At 44.0% G+C, this 15,554-nt stretch overlaps 1 protein-coding gene across 6 annotated transcripts in view; it reads left to right on the top strand.

Moving 5' to 3' along the window:
- ADAMTSL1 (ADAMTS like 1) overlaps positions 1–15,554 on the top strand; it is a 654,406-nt gene that overhangs the window by 547,565 nt on the left and 91,287 nt on the right. For all 6 annotated transcript variants that reach the window (XM_045021716.1, XM_045021715.1, XM_045021714.1 and 3 more), the window contains one exon: positions 1,106–1,235. In XM_045021716.1, coding sequence (XP_044877651.1) covers positions 1,106–1,235 — 130 coding nt within the window. The remainder of the gene's footprint in view (positions 1–1,105; positions 1,236–15,554) is intronic.

Raw genomic sequence — 15,554 nt, 5'->3', positions numbered from 1 at the left:
GCCTTCATTCCAACTCTCAAAGGTGCCTTACTCCCCTGCATGACCAGTGTCCAGATTAGATTTAGGGGAGTGCAAGTTAGAGCTCTAGTCTCTGGATGTGGCAGTCTGACAACAGTTGTTGTTCACAAATGTTGAATATTATCACATCACTTTTTTTTTGCGCACCTAGAACAATCCTGTTGCTGCTTAAAATATAACATATAAATGGGCCATCTTTAACACCACACCCGCTATTAATTGAATGATCACATCGCTGCCTTGGCCGGTATGCAGTATGGTTGCATTCATTGTTTCAGTGTTAGAAGGACATTTGTTTTGTGCTTCTGCTTGTTTCAGTGACACTTGTGGAAGGTGGGGGACCAAGGAATTTGTCACCCAAATAAAGTTTTCTTATAAGATTGACAGCAATGGCTGATTGAAGCAAAGCCGGGGCCTCCTTTTTAGTTATTTAATTGGAACTTCATGTAGGGTGACCAGATAGCAAGTGTGAAAAATCATGACCGGGGTGGAGGGTAACAGGTGCCTATATAAGACAAAGCCCCGAATACCGGGACCATCCCTGCAAAATCAGGCCATCTGGTCACCCTACCTTCAGGTAGGTGGGGAACAGGAGGAAAGGAGAAGCAATAGTGAATGTGGCCAGAGGCGTGTTTGTTTCTGGAGAGTTACAGGAATTGTAGCTGGAGGTTTCCTGTTAAAACAAAAGGGAGTGGAGGCCTGTGATTCACCCCAGTCACTCAGGGCCAACATGCCACGAGAGACATTCCTAGTCTTTAGGTGCTCAAGTTAGTGTCCTCACTGAGCTTCCAGTCAACATGGAACACCTCGCCCTGCACACTACATGGCTGTAGAGCATGAGCAGCAAAACGTCACGCTAGCATGTCAATCAGCTCATAGGGCATGGGAGCCCCTCCCTTTTCCCCCATCTGCAGGTTTGTCAGCAATGTCTGAACTGGTTCCATTGATCGTCCTGAGTATCAAACTGTATTTTCTGATGTGCAGAGGCCCCCACAGCAATTTAGCAGGACCCCTGCAGGTGCCATGTCTGCACTTCATCACCCCTTGGGTTCTATGCACTGAGTCCTGACCAGAATGTTGTATGCAGGTGTCCAGGAGGCTGTCGTGACTTGCTTGAACAAACAGACAAGAGAGATTGCAGATGAAACTCTATGTGTGACCAGCCGCCGTCCTCCACAGCTACTGAAAGCCTGTAATCTGGAGCCCTGCCCCCCAAGGTAGGCAGCTTATATCCTTACCTTCAGCAGCACGTGCTTTCCTGTGCATGCAGGAGAGGAATAGTTATTGTTATTTGATGCTTGAAACTAATTTGCAATGTCCCAAGCTCCCACTTAAAACTGTTTTAAATGTCTGTGAAACTAGGACATTTGGGGCCAGATTTGCTAGTGTGAACCTGGACTTCACTGGAATTCTATGTGTATATGAGTATAACTGAGAACAGTATCAGGGCCTGAGGTTTTTAGCCCAGTGGCACCTCATAAACTGAACAAATGTTTTTTGTTTCAATCCCACGATTCCTTTTAATTGTTGTAAAGTGAAGAGAGAGAATTTAACTGGATGAAAGTCTATGGCCTTTGTTATACAAGAGGTAAGACTAGATGACCTAATGATCCCTACTGGCTTTAAAAATGATTAGCTGTGTACCATGGTGATGGAAGACTCATGATCATAAGCTTTGCCTGAAGATTTTTCAATGGGATTTAAAGATATCACAGCAGAAACAAATCAAATATACTATCGTGAGGTGATTTCAGTGTAAGCTATTTAAACAATATCCACAATACACACACGCAACACACACAGTGTAATGTATTATAACTTTTTCAGTTTATAGTATTATTTTGCTTAGAGTCACAGAACCGTGCTAAAATGGAGGGGCATATCTCAGAAGGCTCATACATTGAAATCAGATAAGCATCCAAATGTTTGGTTGTTCATCTGAACTTTATCCAAACTTACCTGAAACTTTTGGATGCCCACATTGTCCACCCTCTTTCCTCTCAGTTCACCTTGCCCTCAAAAGTCCTCCAGAACCTATTCTTCCCAGTGCTTAGATACTATGGTGGAGGATGCTGTGGAAAACCCTCACCCTAAAGATAGCACACTTTCCCATTTCCAGGAAAAAGGCAGGGTATCATAGCTGTGTCACTCATGAAGCAAAATGGCTTTTAAAAGATTCTTGAGGCTTTGTTTAGATGTGATTAGGCCTTTCCAGGTCTGTATTATACTGTATTATGTATGTGAATGTACTATATATGTTTGTAATTATTTGGGGCCTGATTCTTTTTACGTCAAAGCCTCTTTACACTGCTCTGGCAATGTAAAAGACCTTAAAATGGGTTTAAACATGATATAAGCCCACTTTAATGCCCCTTTACATTGACAGAGTGGTATAAAAAGGGGCACTGGTGCAAATGACAATCTCTTAGCCTTTACATATGCACATGTATGGAACTATATGTATGAGTAGTATACTCAGGGGTGTATGGTTATGCTGGTATATCAGTAGACGGGCGGCTCTAGAAAATCCGCCGCCCCAAGCAGGGCGGTGCGCCGCGCCGCTCGCGTCGCGCTTCCCCGGTCCCGCGGCCAGGGCAGAAGTGCCTGCGGACCGTCCAGTGGTCCCGCGGCTCCGGTGGAGCATCCGGTGGACCAGCGCACCCGCCGCAGTCATGCCTGCGGGAGCTCGAGCGGAGCCGCGGGAAGAGGGGACCCTCCGCAGTCATGCCTGGAGGAGGTGCACTGGAGCCAAATGCCGCCCTGCCGGTAAAATGCCGCCCCACGCGCCTGCTTGGCGCGCTGGGGTCTGGAGCCGGCCCTGTCAGGAGATTTAGGCTTCAGAGTAGCAGCCATGTTAGTCTGTATCCGCAAAAGGTACAGGCGTACTTGTGGCACCTTAGAGACTAACAAATTTATTTGAGCATAAGCTTTCGTAGGCTACAGCCCAGGGCCGCCCAGAGGATTCAGGGGGCCTGGGGCAAAGCAATTTTGGGGGCCCCGTCCACAAAAAAAAAGTTGCAATACTATATTCTCGTGGGGACCCCTGTGGGGCCTGAGGCAAATTGCCTCACTTGCCCCCACCACCGCCCCCGGGCGGCCCTGCTACAGCCCACTTCATCGGATGCATCGAATGGAACATATAGTAAGGAGATATATACACACATACAGAGAACATGAAAAGGTGGCATCATCATAGGACCTAATCACATCAGCCGCGCCATCAGGGGCTCGTTCACCTGCACATCTACCAATGTGATATATGCCATCATGTGCCAGCAATGCCCCTCTGCCATGTACATTGACCAAACCGGACAGTCTCTACGCAAAAGAATAAATGGACACAAATCTGACATCAGGAATCATAACATTCAAAAACCAGTAGGAGAGCACTTCAACCTCTCTGGCCACTCCGAAACAGACTTAAAGGTGGCAATTTTGCCCCTCTCCTGACATAGCCATATCTAACTCTCCTTTGATGGAAGGTCAGGGTGGGACTGGGAAAAGGGGAAGTATGTAGGTCCAGTCTGCTCACACTTATGTCTCTCTTCTCATTTCCTCCTACCTCTTACTAAATGTTCTCCCCACCCTCCTTCCCTGTGCATTTCTCCAGCCTACCTCCCACCTTGCACTCTTGGCTTTGTAACTTTTTATACTGCCCCCTGGATTGGGGCAGCCTCCCATGCCTCGTGCACCAATCAACCTCCCTTTCTCCTTTGAAATCCCCCCTTACCACATAATTTCATGAAAGTTTCCAACACTGATCTCCTCTCTCTTGCTGTCAGCACTGCTTTGCAGTTAAACTGTCACCTGTTGTGCTGTGTACAATAGGACAGATCCACAGCAGTTGTGGTCGATGTAGTGGCATAGCGCCATTGGATAAGTATATCTAGGTTAGATTGTAAGCAACTGGTTCTCTTTTGGGCTAAGGCCTCTGAACTCAATTCTGGCAATGTAAAGGGGCCTTAAGGTAGGCATAAATTACATTTACTGTGTAAATGAGAATCAGGCCTTAAGTTCGTTAGGACAGGAGCCTTGTTTCCTAGAAGCTTACAAAGCGCCATTACACTAATGGCATTATATAAATATAAATTACCAAGTACTATTAATAGCAACAATCCACAGCCTCCAAAGGGGCACAGATGACATCAGAAAGGTTTGTTTGCTTTTTAATCCTATCATCCTAATGAAAGAGCCTTCAGAATCTTAACTCAAGAAATCTTGATCCCGGAGTTCTGGTGGCAATCTAAAACAGGGGTAGGCAACCTATGGCACGCATGCCAAAGGCGGCATGCGAGCTGATTTTCAGTGGCACTCACACTGCCTGGGTCCTGGCCACCCGTCCGGGGAGCCCTGCATTTTAATTTTAAATGAAGCTTCTTAAACATTTTAAAAACCTTATTTACTTTACATACAACAATAGTTTAGTTATATATTATAGACCAGGGGTCGGCAACCTACGGCAGGCGTGCCAAAGACGGCACATGAGCCAATTTTTAATGGCAAGCTGCTGCCTGCTGGAGTCCTGGCCGCCGGCCCCGCTCAGCCCGCTGCCGAACCCAGGCCGACAGCGAGCTGAGCGGGGCCAGCGGCTGGGACCCCAGCAGGCAGCAGTGTGTCATTAAAAATCCTGCCCGGCTGGGCCCACTCTTCTCTGCTCCTCCCGCCGGCATTTGCACATGCTTTCCTGACCTCCATCACTTCCGGCGGGAGGTTGTGTTTCCAGGTTAGCGTGTCCATACCGCTACCTGCTGTCTGCGGAGTCTGAGCAGCCCTGCCGGCAGGGGCAGGAAGAGGGACCCGGCCCCACAGGAGTTGCAGCGTCCATGAGGCCTGTAAGTTGGGAAGAGTACTGGGTCTCAGCTGCGCCGTGTGCCTGCCCACCCCAAGCACGGCCGGCCCTGCTCCCTGGACTCAGGCAGGCTGCCCCAGGGCTGGAGCCCCGGTGCCGGGAGCTTGGCTCTGTACTGGAGCAGGCTGCGTCCCACAGCCTGAACCCAAGCTCAGGGGCTGCGGCTTGCCGCCTGCTGGACCCTGGCAACAGCTGGGTCATGCCTCTTTCCCCACCCCAGGTCACTGGACTTCGCTCCCCTCTGGCATTGAGGGCAGAATCCAGGAGTCTGGAGCCCTAGTCTCCGTCTGCCTCCCACCCCCTCGAACAACTAGAGCCCAGCTGGAAACCTAGGAATCCAGAATCCTCGCTCTCAGCACTCCTCCCCCGAGCGTCAGACACCAGCCCCTTCCCAGAGCCCAGGAGTCCCAACTCCCACCCCGCTCCCGGCCCTACCCCCCAACACACACACCAAGCCCCTGCCCTGGCCCCCGCACTCCCCTCACACACACCCAGCCTTCTGCCCTGACCCCTGCACCCCCAAATGGGAGCTCCTGCACGCGCCCCCCCCCCCACACACACATTCCCACCTGTACTCCTTGCACCAAATGGGAGCTGCCCAGGTAAGCACTCCACACCCAAACCTTTTGCCCCAACCCTGAGCCCCATCCTTCATTTTAGCTACTGGCCAGACCCTACACCCCAACCCCCAGCCTGCTCCTTCACCCCTAGCCTTGTGCTCAGTGCACTCCCACTCTCAGCTCAGTGCAGAGAGAGAGGAAGAGAATGGCCTCGAACCAGGGAGAAGGTAGGTACCCACTCTATCTGGGCAGGGCTGGGACCCCAGACCCTCAGCAGTCTGAGCGGCACTGGGCTGAGCCACTGAGCCCATTGCCAGTCTGGGGTCCCGGCCGCCGGCCCCGCTCAGCCCGCTGCTGGCCCCTTGTCAGCCGGGGTCCCGGCCGCTGGTCCCACTCACCCTGCTGCCGGCCTAGGTGAACGGAACCCCAGGCCTGCAGCGGACTGAGTGGGCTGGCAGCGTAAGATCAACATTTTAATTTAATTTTAAATGAAGCTTCTTAAACATTTTGAAACCCTTGTTTACTTTACATATGACAATAGTTTAGTTATATAATATAGACAGAGAGAGACCTTCTAAAAAACATTAAAATGTATTACTGGCACGCGAAATCTTAAATTAGAGTGAATAAATGAAGACTCGGCACACCACTTCTGAAAGGTTGCTGACCCCTGATCTAGAGTAAAATCCTTGCCGCACTGAAGTCAATGGGAGCATTCCTATTGACCTCACTGGGGACAGGATTTCACCTCTAGTGCTTTGAGGCCTCTGTGACAGAGGTTCCCAAACCAAAATCCATACTAATTCCCAGTATTCTCGCTGATGAATTATGGGCAGAGCTGGCTCGTCTCGTGGGACTGGCTCTTCCTCCTTGTTTCCAGCTGCTAAACTACATTAAAAGAAGCTAAAAATATATTATATTCTTTCCTAATATGACTGTGCCATGTAAGTGCCTGCTGTAATTGTGTTTATTGTGAATAAGAAGAGAGTGAGTCCACTGGACATAGCAAATGGGGTGGCAGGTGGCCCTTAAGATACTAGACTGTAGTTCACACTGTGAAAAACTCTGATAATCCCTGCCCTATAAAATGAGAATTCCCTCCCTTTTAATTTAGGCAGTCAGGAGAAACTGCTTCAGTGGAGATTCAGCCAGCAAAAGGACAAAACATGGTTACATTTTGAGTCTAATCCACTTTAAGAACTTCCTGTTGGTTTAAGAGTGAGAACATTTGTAGGCTTAAGGGCTTTACCTCTGCTACAGACACTCTCGGGTTACCAATGGCAATCTCCATAGCTTCTCAAAGGGTTATTCCAGCCAGGCCTAAGGCTTAAAAACAAGCTTTTCCTGGGCAACAACCAGCTTTATTTGTTACATACCGTATGTGCAAGAATAGTGGACAGTAGAATTCTAGAAGATTTTTATGATTGGCCATTTTTTTAAGAAGACCCTTTCAAAACAGAAAATTACTTACCATAGGAGGAATTGAAAAGAATGGCTTTCACTCTATTTGTTATTCCATCATTTTATTCCATCATTTTTCTTGGGCATTTGAGATAGCCCAGGGAAGGGATCCTCTAAGTCAGGATAAGGTGAGTAGGCTGAAGGACTGCAGACTTATGGGATTTATAAGAGCACCTAAGTGAGTTAGGCCCCTAACTCCCAATAGAATGAGGCACTTACCCTGCTTTAGCCGCTTTTGTAAATACACCAGGCACCTACCCTCATTTTTAGGTGCCTAAAGAACTGTGTAAATCTGGCCTGCTATCTTTACACTGTACATACATCTATTGGTGAGAAACCAAAACCAAACCACAAAACTCAAGTTTTTAAAAATTCACAGCTATATGGAATCAACAGAAAGTTATGTTTTGAGTTTAGACAGAAGATTTTCAGAACCCAGAGAAGTTTCACACAAAACTTGACTGGTTTTGTTTCCTTGTGCAAACCTCAAAACAGCTGAGTGTCCCGTGGTTTTGGATTTTGTTGTGAGGAAGTTTTTTCTTCAAGAAAAATGGCAGAAGGAAAGCCCAATGACTTCTCTTGGATACAGCTAAACAAAACTTCCCCATAAATAATAGCTGTTGAAACAAGGAATGGTGGAATATAGAGGACACTGACAGTTCTTATTTTTGAACTTGGTGCCTCCATACTGTGGTTTTTGGTGTATTAGAAATTAACAGCATAGAATGGCCTGTCCTTAGACTAAGGTATCCTTATTTGTTATTTCTGAGAGGTACCCAGGGCATAATTCTGATCACACATCAGTGAAAATCAGGTGTAACAGGAGTGCAGAATCAAGGTGTAAGCAACTGATTAGTGAAGATAGAATAGCTCTATCCAGTAGTAGACTCAGAATAACTCATCAGTTAAAAATAGTTTTCCCCCCCTGCACTTGGAGAGCAATTCTTTGAGAGAGAAAAACACATTTCTTCTGCTTGCTATGTTTGTATTTTAAATTGTTCTAAAAATAGTCTGAAGAATTAATTTCCAGTGATGTCTTCACTCTTCTTGACAGCAAAATTGACCCATGTCTAAAAACGTTTCCTTCCCCTGCCCAAAATACAAAGGCAGTCATCATTTAATCAGATATAATCACCCTCGGTTATAACTGCTATGGCATGAACAGCTCATGATAAACCACTGAGCACTACCAAAAGGAAGAAAGAGTGTGCCATGGCTGTGTTCTTAATTATAACTGTTCAATAGCTTGGTCACTGTGTGTTGAAAAGATTTGGTAAACGTGTGTGGAGGAGGGGAGAGAAGAAAAGCAATGAAAGTCAGATGGCTGAAAAAGAAGGAAATTCCAGGCAATTTCTTCAGCTTTGTTCTCACATACTTTCAAAACTAAACTTTATTCCCGTGCAACAAAGAACAGCTGAATGGTACAGAACAGATAAACAGTGAAGAAAAAGCACATTGTTCCAGGAATAACACAAGGTTTTCCTTCCCACCTCTCCCTACCTCCTCTTTCTCAAGCCAGTAGTTCTAATGAGAACAGAGACTGTAAGAGCAAATTGATGGACCCAATACATGGCTGAGGTGTCAAGGCACCATAAGCCAGGCTGGGCACCCGCTCAATGCTCAGCAACCACCTCGGTTTTAATTTTTTTTTTCCTCTGATGCTGCCTGTTCTATTTTTGTAGAACATAGGACACATTTGAATGTATTGTTTTCTCTGCTGGATGCTGTATATCTTCCCCGTTTTGTTCTTTCTCATTTCCCAATTGAATTCAGACTATACAGGTGAAAACAGAATTTACTTTTTTTGTTTTGTTTGGGGACCGGGAGGTGTCAGATTGTTTGTGGGCCCAACCTACTATAAGTGAATTCCACCTAGACACTGAAATGAATTAAGCATGTATTAAGGGTCAAACCCTGAGGTACTTCCTCTGATCCATACATAGGTGCTCAGTGTGTGGGGGAGAGCATAAGAACCTGCCCATCCTACACAGCCAGGCTGAATTGAAGCCTCTCGGTCTCTTTCTTGAAAAACAATTGTGACTTGTGATTTCTTGTTGTGTTATCATTGGTACATTGATATTACAATACAGCGCCATTGGCAGGAAATACCAGTTCTTATCCTCATTACAGCCATTTCCCAGAAAAAGCCTGAGTTATGTCATGCATTGCCTATCTTCACTGTCCCTCTGTTCCACTGTCTAGTAGAGCCGGGTGGTAATTAAACATTGAAACAACATACCAAGGGATGTGGTGCACCAGAGGTGCTGGAATAACTTGTAGAGTGAGGATGCTGAGAGCCATTAAACCAACATGTAAACCCTGTATATGATGGAAACCATTTCAAGCAACGGGGTTCCAGCACCTCTATGGTGCACTCTCCCTCACTTGAAGTCAAGATGAGTGTCTTCTAAAACATGCTCTAGTTTAACCAGAAGTTCTGGGCATTGTGCAGGAATCACTTAGTGAGGATCTATGGCCTTTGCTATGCAGGAGGTCAAACTAACTCATCCTAATGGTCCCTTTTGGCCTTAAAATCTATAAATCTGTGACCTGGAGAACCATTTATCTTCTCTGTAATCTCTGCAAGCATTGCCAACTCTTCTGGTTTCAAGGGTACCATCCCATAAAGTGGCTGTCCAAAAGGTGCCAAGCGACTGTCATGCTCAAAGCTGCTCATCTTTTAAATTTACCTTCCCAGCTATACTTGGATATATTAGTAGCTTCATAGCCATCAGTTTTGATTCAATATCAAACATGTACTCCTGTACATCTTATTCTGGAGCAGTCCAAGTACACCTACCCAATCATGCCCAGACAGAGACTTCATTTCCAGCACTAAGATTCCTACCAGAGAGTCAGGTTACACATCAATAATGCAACAACTTCCAAATTGTCTGTTTGAATAAAACAGTTTTAGAAGCTCCCTAGCAATTATTTTTTCCTCAGTCCAACTTCTCTAGATTAATAATCATCTTTTCTTTGGCCATTTTGGTTCTTTAATAATATAGGTTTTTACCCATGGATGTTCTCCTTCACTTCAGCTTATGTTCAGTTCATAGTCCAATATGCTTGTGAAATATTAGAGCACATCTTTAAATAATCTTTTAAAATGACTTCTGGACAATCCATATTTCCCTCTTACTTCTAAGGACATCAGATTACCCTTCTCAGTCAAAGAATCAGATAGTTAGATAGATGCCTTTCTCTGCACAAGTCTCATGGTCACAAACCTTGGCACTGACAGACATGTTAGTACATCCCCAAACTGGAGTATAATTTGATAATTTGATACTTTTCCTCATAGAATAGTTTGTGATGAGTTTGTGCTTACATGGTGGTAGGGTCTTTGTGAGCCATGTAGAGGAAAATTTCTCCTCATTTGCCTTTTCCTGTCACTGTTGATTTCCTGGGTTGCAGCCAGCTTGCTTCAGTCTATTTCACTCCACCCCTCTCTTTTCTAGTGCCCACTCTAATCACAACCGAATACTTGCTGCCATATAATATTTTTCAATATTTGAAAGACATGTGCTCTCCGTTTCCCATTTTCTACTTTCACTTTTTATTCTTGGTTTCCTCTTAATTGCCTCAGTAGAAAGAATTCACATTTTTTACTACAAAAGGAATGATTTCCCAACCATGGCTCTAAAGAGGGAGTCTCTGCTTTCAAGCCAAAAATAAAATTGCTTAAGTCCAATACCTTTCACAACAATGGCCTTTGTTAATTTCACATTTATTGTGTTATCCTACAAAATACCTGGCATGATCTCCCAGTTGGTTTATCTGACTGTGAAACCACTATTTTAATTTAACAAACAAACAAACAAACAAACAAAAAACCCCAGCAGTGTGCCACTGTGAAGCCTAACATGAAGTAAGGTATACTAGCATCATGTTATTTTCCAGTCACAGCTCTGTTAAAGCATCTTGTTGCTGTAGTAAATTGAGGAGTGTCTGATATTTGTGGAATGAATAAAGATTTACTAATGAAAACAGGCAGCTTCTATTAGAAGAACAAATAAAAGCAGACCCGACATACTCTAAAGGAACTGTGTAATTAATTCAGTCAGTCACATTTATTCATCAAATAAAGGGAGGAAACAGGTTGATTTTCATTTGTAATTGAATTTGGAGTAAAGTATATTCCCACGAAAAGTGCCAGATTGATAAAACAAAGTGCTCTGTATCCACAAAGTAGGTGCAGCCTGGGAGTAGCAGGATTAGCTTCCTCACATGTATCCATCAAACTTTCTTTTCCACTAGGGATGAGGATGCAGCTCCTCAGGCTCCATTCCCATTAATTGGCCTCTCTGCTAACCTAAAGGTTCAACTGTAATAGTAGATTTTGTCATGTGCACTGTTGCCAGTAGGGACAGGACTAATACCAACTCACTTCGTACAGACCTCTGAATAGCAGCAGATGTTAACAACTCTTGGCTAACAACACCCTTGAGCGATATTTGAACCACTTACACAGAGGTGAAGGCTTTACATTTCATTACAATTACTTGAACCATCTAATTCTCTAAAAGCCTGATCTACGCTACAGAGTTTTGTTGGCAGGAGTCGACAGGCCTGCACGAGTCCACCATTAAATTTGTGTCCCAACCAAAGGAACACTCTCCCCCACCCCCCATTCCACTGACACAGTAATACCACATCCCGTGGTATACACACAAATTTTGGACTGGTATAAATATGTTGGATAGGGATATGAATTTTTTTTTCCGAAATAGTTATACTACTAGTACAACCTCTAGTGTGAACACAGTTACACTGGTATAAAGGTGCCTTATACCAGTATGGTTTATTCCCCATCCCATGTGGGAATAGGCACTTCTATACAAGTGTAACTGCATCCACACGTTAGCTGGGTCATACCACTTTAACTATGCCTATATAGTTAAAGCAATACAAATTTTGTGTGTAGGCAAGGCCTAACAGGCTAATTTCAGGGTATCTGGTAGAAATGCCTCAGCATAAGTCTACTGATATTCATAATGATACTTCTGCTGCCATCATCCTGGATACCATTAAGGCTGCTGCCTCCAGACCCTCTGAGCAGGATTCTGATCTCATTTTAAGCGCTATATATCCATTGACTTCATCAGCTAGTTCCAGATTTATAGCGATGTAACTGAGACTGCAGTCTGGCTCTCCGCATCTGGAGCAGCTGCATGCATGTGTTTGGATCTTTGTATGCCAGGATGAGGAAAATCAATTTCTGTTCCAAAAGACTGAAGTGGTTACTAAACAGAGTATGCTATGGCAGCATTATCTCAAAGGGAGAATTAAAGAGAAAAAACTGGGTTTGGATATGATTTTGGAACAAGCCTCTATGCTGCATCACTACCAGCATGTTGCAAAAGAGGCATCAGGATGGGGAGCTCAAATACAAGCAGAGGTTGAGTATTCCAATGCTGTAAATATATTTTTATGATTAAATAAATGTGCAAAAAGACCGGCATGCCTGAAATTGAGAGAGGGAGAGACTGTTTGTGCCTGATCCACTAGGGAAATAGTTCAAGAACAGTTCATCCCAGTGCAAATATTATCTCTGTAATGCTGCCAGCCAGGGTCACCAAGAGTTGCACTATCTGCCATTTAAGTCGCAGCGCTGGTTGCAGAAGTGAGACTGGACAGGGAGTTACTTCAATCCATAGACCACTTTTTCCAACATTGTTTCATTCGTGAATCTACTCTCTTTGTTCATTTGTTTCAGTAACACCTCCTCTCTCTCCCTTTTTCTCCATTTCAGCACAGGCATCCTTCAACTCAATGAGTGTCTTGTTACATGGTGGAATAAAATCTCATGTTGATGAATATAGATCTATCAGGTTATGAAGTCGAGGCTATGTCTGTGATTTTTTTTTTCCATGCAGCTCACAGACAATTCAAGCTGACACATGATACATTGTTCATTTTAAAAACATTTCATTGCAGGTTCTAAAATGTGTTTTTCTCCATGACAAGGAAATCAGTTTCTTGCACTTCTCTCCCACTGACTGAACACTTTCATACACATTTGCCCTCTAGTATTCACTTTTATTGGCTGCCCTAATGTTAACTAAAAATGGATCCTTTTGCAAATAGTCATTTTAAAGTGGGAGGTGGGGTTGTGTTGTGCGTTTTCACTTTTTCTAGATTATGTTAACTTAGTGCAAGGGAAAGGTGTTGGTTTATTTGACCACCATAGAAGGAGATGGAGTCCCTGAAAGACCCCTGCCATGGGGGATATCAATTGGATTTACAGTTTTGGCAGCTGAAATCCACATTCCAACCAAAAAGCATATACAATGTGGGCAGTAACCATGCAAACTTCCTCATTCTGACTCCTGGAGGAACCATTTCTAGGACAGAATTGTGCTTCACAGTTCCTGTGCCCATTCAGTCTGTAGCCTTTCTGTTTATACTCTGAACAAGAATGCCAATAGGATAATAGGTTTTGTGGTGTGGACACTTTTCCACTTTTTCACCTTAAAATCCTCTGCTCTGTCTCAGAGGCCTTGCGCCCTTCTCTGTCATCCCTGTACCTTACACTCATCCTGTACTAGCTGTCTCTCAGTCCTTCACTCTGATGGTGCAAGTGCAGCTCTTGTCATCTGTAGTAACCACCTTCCTGTAACTGTCCTTCACCAGTTCTCCATCTTCTAATGTCCATCACTGCTGTTTTGGGTGAGAGCCTAAATTTGAATCAGCAAGATGGGTGTCTCTGTTTAACTTAATCTGTCTACCTATTTCTATCATGCTTGTCACCATCATACCTCACTGCCTCAATTGTTATATTGGGTCACAAAACTCTGTGTGGTAACTATGCAGTTGCCATTTTCTCTCACTGTTGTAATTTGCTGAGCTTAGATTTCTGTTGCAAATTCCCTTGTGGTCCATGTAGTGTGTGCAATTCTGGTGTTGTCCACCAGGAAACCCACATTGTGTGTTAGACTGCATCCATCTATTTGGCTTCTTACACTGGGAAAAGAGATGTCTAATTGGGCTGGTCAAAATTTTTCCATCTGTACGGTTTTTAATGGAAAATTGTGTCTTCAGATATAATTTTTTTCACAAAAAGTATCTGCTTTAAATCCCCAATGGTTTTGTGTTTTTAATTTTGGCTAAAAATGAACATTTTTGGCTAAAAATTGAAAAAAAAAATTTTTAATGCCACCACAATGTCTCATGGGAATTGCGGTTCAGATACTTCATACTTGTTTTTTGTTTTCATCCAAAAAATTTTTACCTGAAATATTTTAGTTTTCATCAAAAAGTCCCAAAAAAATCAGCTAATCAGGATGGTCAGTAGTGGAGATGCTGCTTCCAGGAGGCAGCAGTACCAGCTCTGTGTAACTTCTCTCCCTCTTTGGCTTTAGAGTTCTTCCTCCGTTTTCCTCTCTTTTGCTTTGTTATAGAAATATTGCTCCCTCCCACAGTTATTCATAATGAGCTGCAGTGTTCATTGATACTGATAAAACTGCAGAGTCAATGCAGGCCACCTCTGTCTGCTCCCAAAGTAATCTCAGTAAGCCTTTTATATGTCTGCATGCACTGGCTTAAAGTGGCTGAAATGCTGTACAATTATCACTTTTCATAGGTTCTCCTCAGTTGTGAGATGGATGCTTTCTGAGAAAAAAGCACATCTCTTTACCTTGCTCACAAAGAACCCTAGAACCCACTAGGTTGTACAGAGCAGTTCTGATCTACTGCCAAGACCGGTAATCAAACCACTAAACCTTTAGTCCCTGGGCCTTAGTTTGTCAGATTAGCACTGACGTGCTATAAACATGAATGGTTATAATGTTGTTTATGGTTGTTATTGTTAATAATAATAACTTTTGACATAAATGCAGCCCTTTTTAATCTAAGGTTCAAAGTAGTTTTTCAAACATTAGTGAAACCTCACAACATTCCTCTGCGGTATGTGTGCATTTATTATTAGCCCCGTGTTACAGATGGAGAAACCGAGGCATGGAAATAGTAAGATAAAAAAATTCAAAATTTTCAAACTTGGGTGCTTGAAGTTAGACCCCCCAAATCTATATTTAGATACCTAAATATATGGCTTGGCTCTTGGAGGTGCTGAGGATCCATGGCGCCTATAGCTAAGGAATGGGAAATATAGGTATTCAGCATCTGTAATACAGGCCACTTCTTTACGTGCTCGAATATGGATTTAGGTTCTTAACTTTAAGCATCCTATTTTGAAACAAGGATGAGTAAGCAGCCAGGAATAGAACTCAAGAGTCCTGTCTGATCTGATCTATTAGAAGGCAATGCTTTCCTCTGCAGGATTAACGCTGGTAGGTTTACAATTGGATCTTGGATTTCCTGTCAGCAATTAAAATCTAACATTGACTGAACTGATTCACCCCATGGTGGATGTTATAATCAAGTGTCCAACAAGCATATATGCACACAGAGAATTGGGTTGCATTGCCACAAATACAAATCGAGCACTGTAACTGAAAACAAAAGGATGTGTGCTATCCCATCAGAGATTTCTCTGTCTCCAGTGTCTGGTGCAGGATGTGTAGGGTGAGAGGCAGAGAGAAAAAGCCCACTATTGATGTAATATGTGATTAATTCACTCTGATGTGTGTGTGTGTGTGTGTGTGTGTGTGTGTGAATATACACTGTTGCCATGCAGCCCCTGAACAATAAGGAGGGTCTCTATG

This window comes from Mauremys mutica, chromosome 6 (genome assembly GCF_020497125.1).
Source record: "Mauremys mutica isolate MM-2020 ecotype Southern chromosome 6, ASM2049712v1, whole genome shotgun sequence".
NCBI lineage: Eukaryota > Metazoa > Chordata > Testudines > Geoemydidae > Mauremys > Mauremys mutica.
The sequence above is the reverse complement of the archived record's forward strand: the minus strand, read 5'-3'. Positions and strand labels throughout refer to the sequence as shown.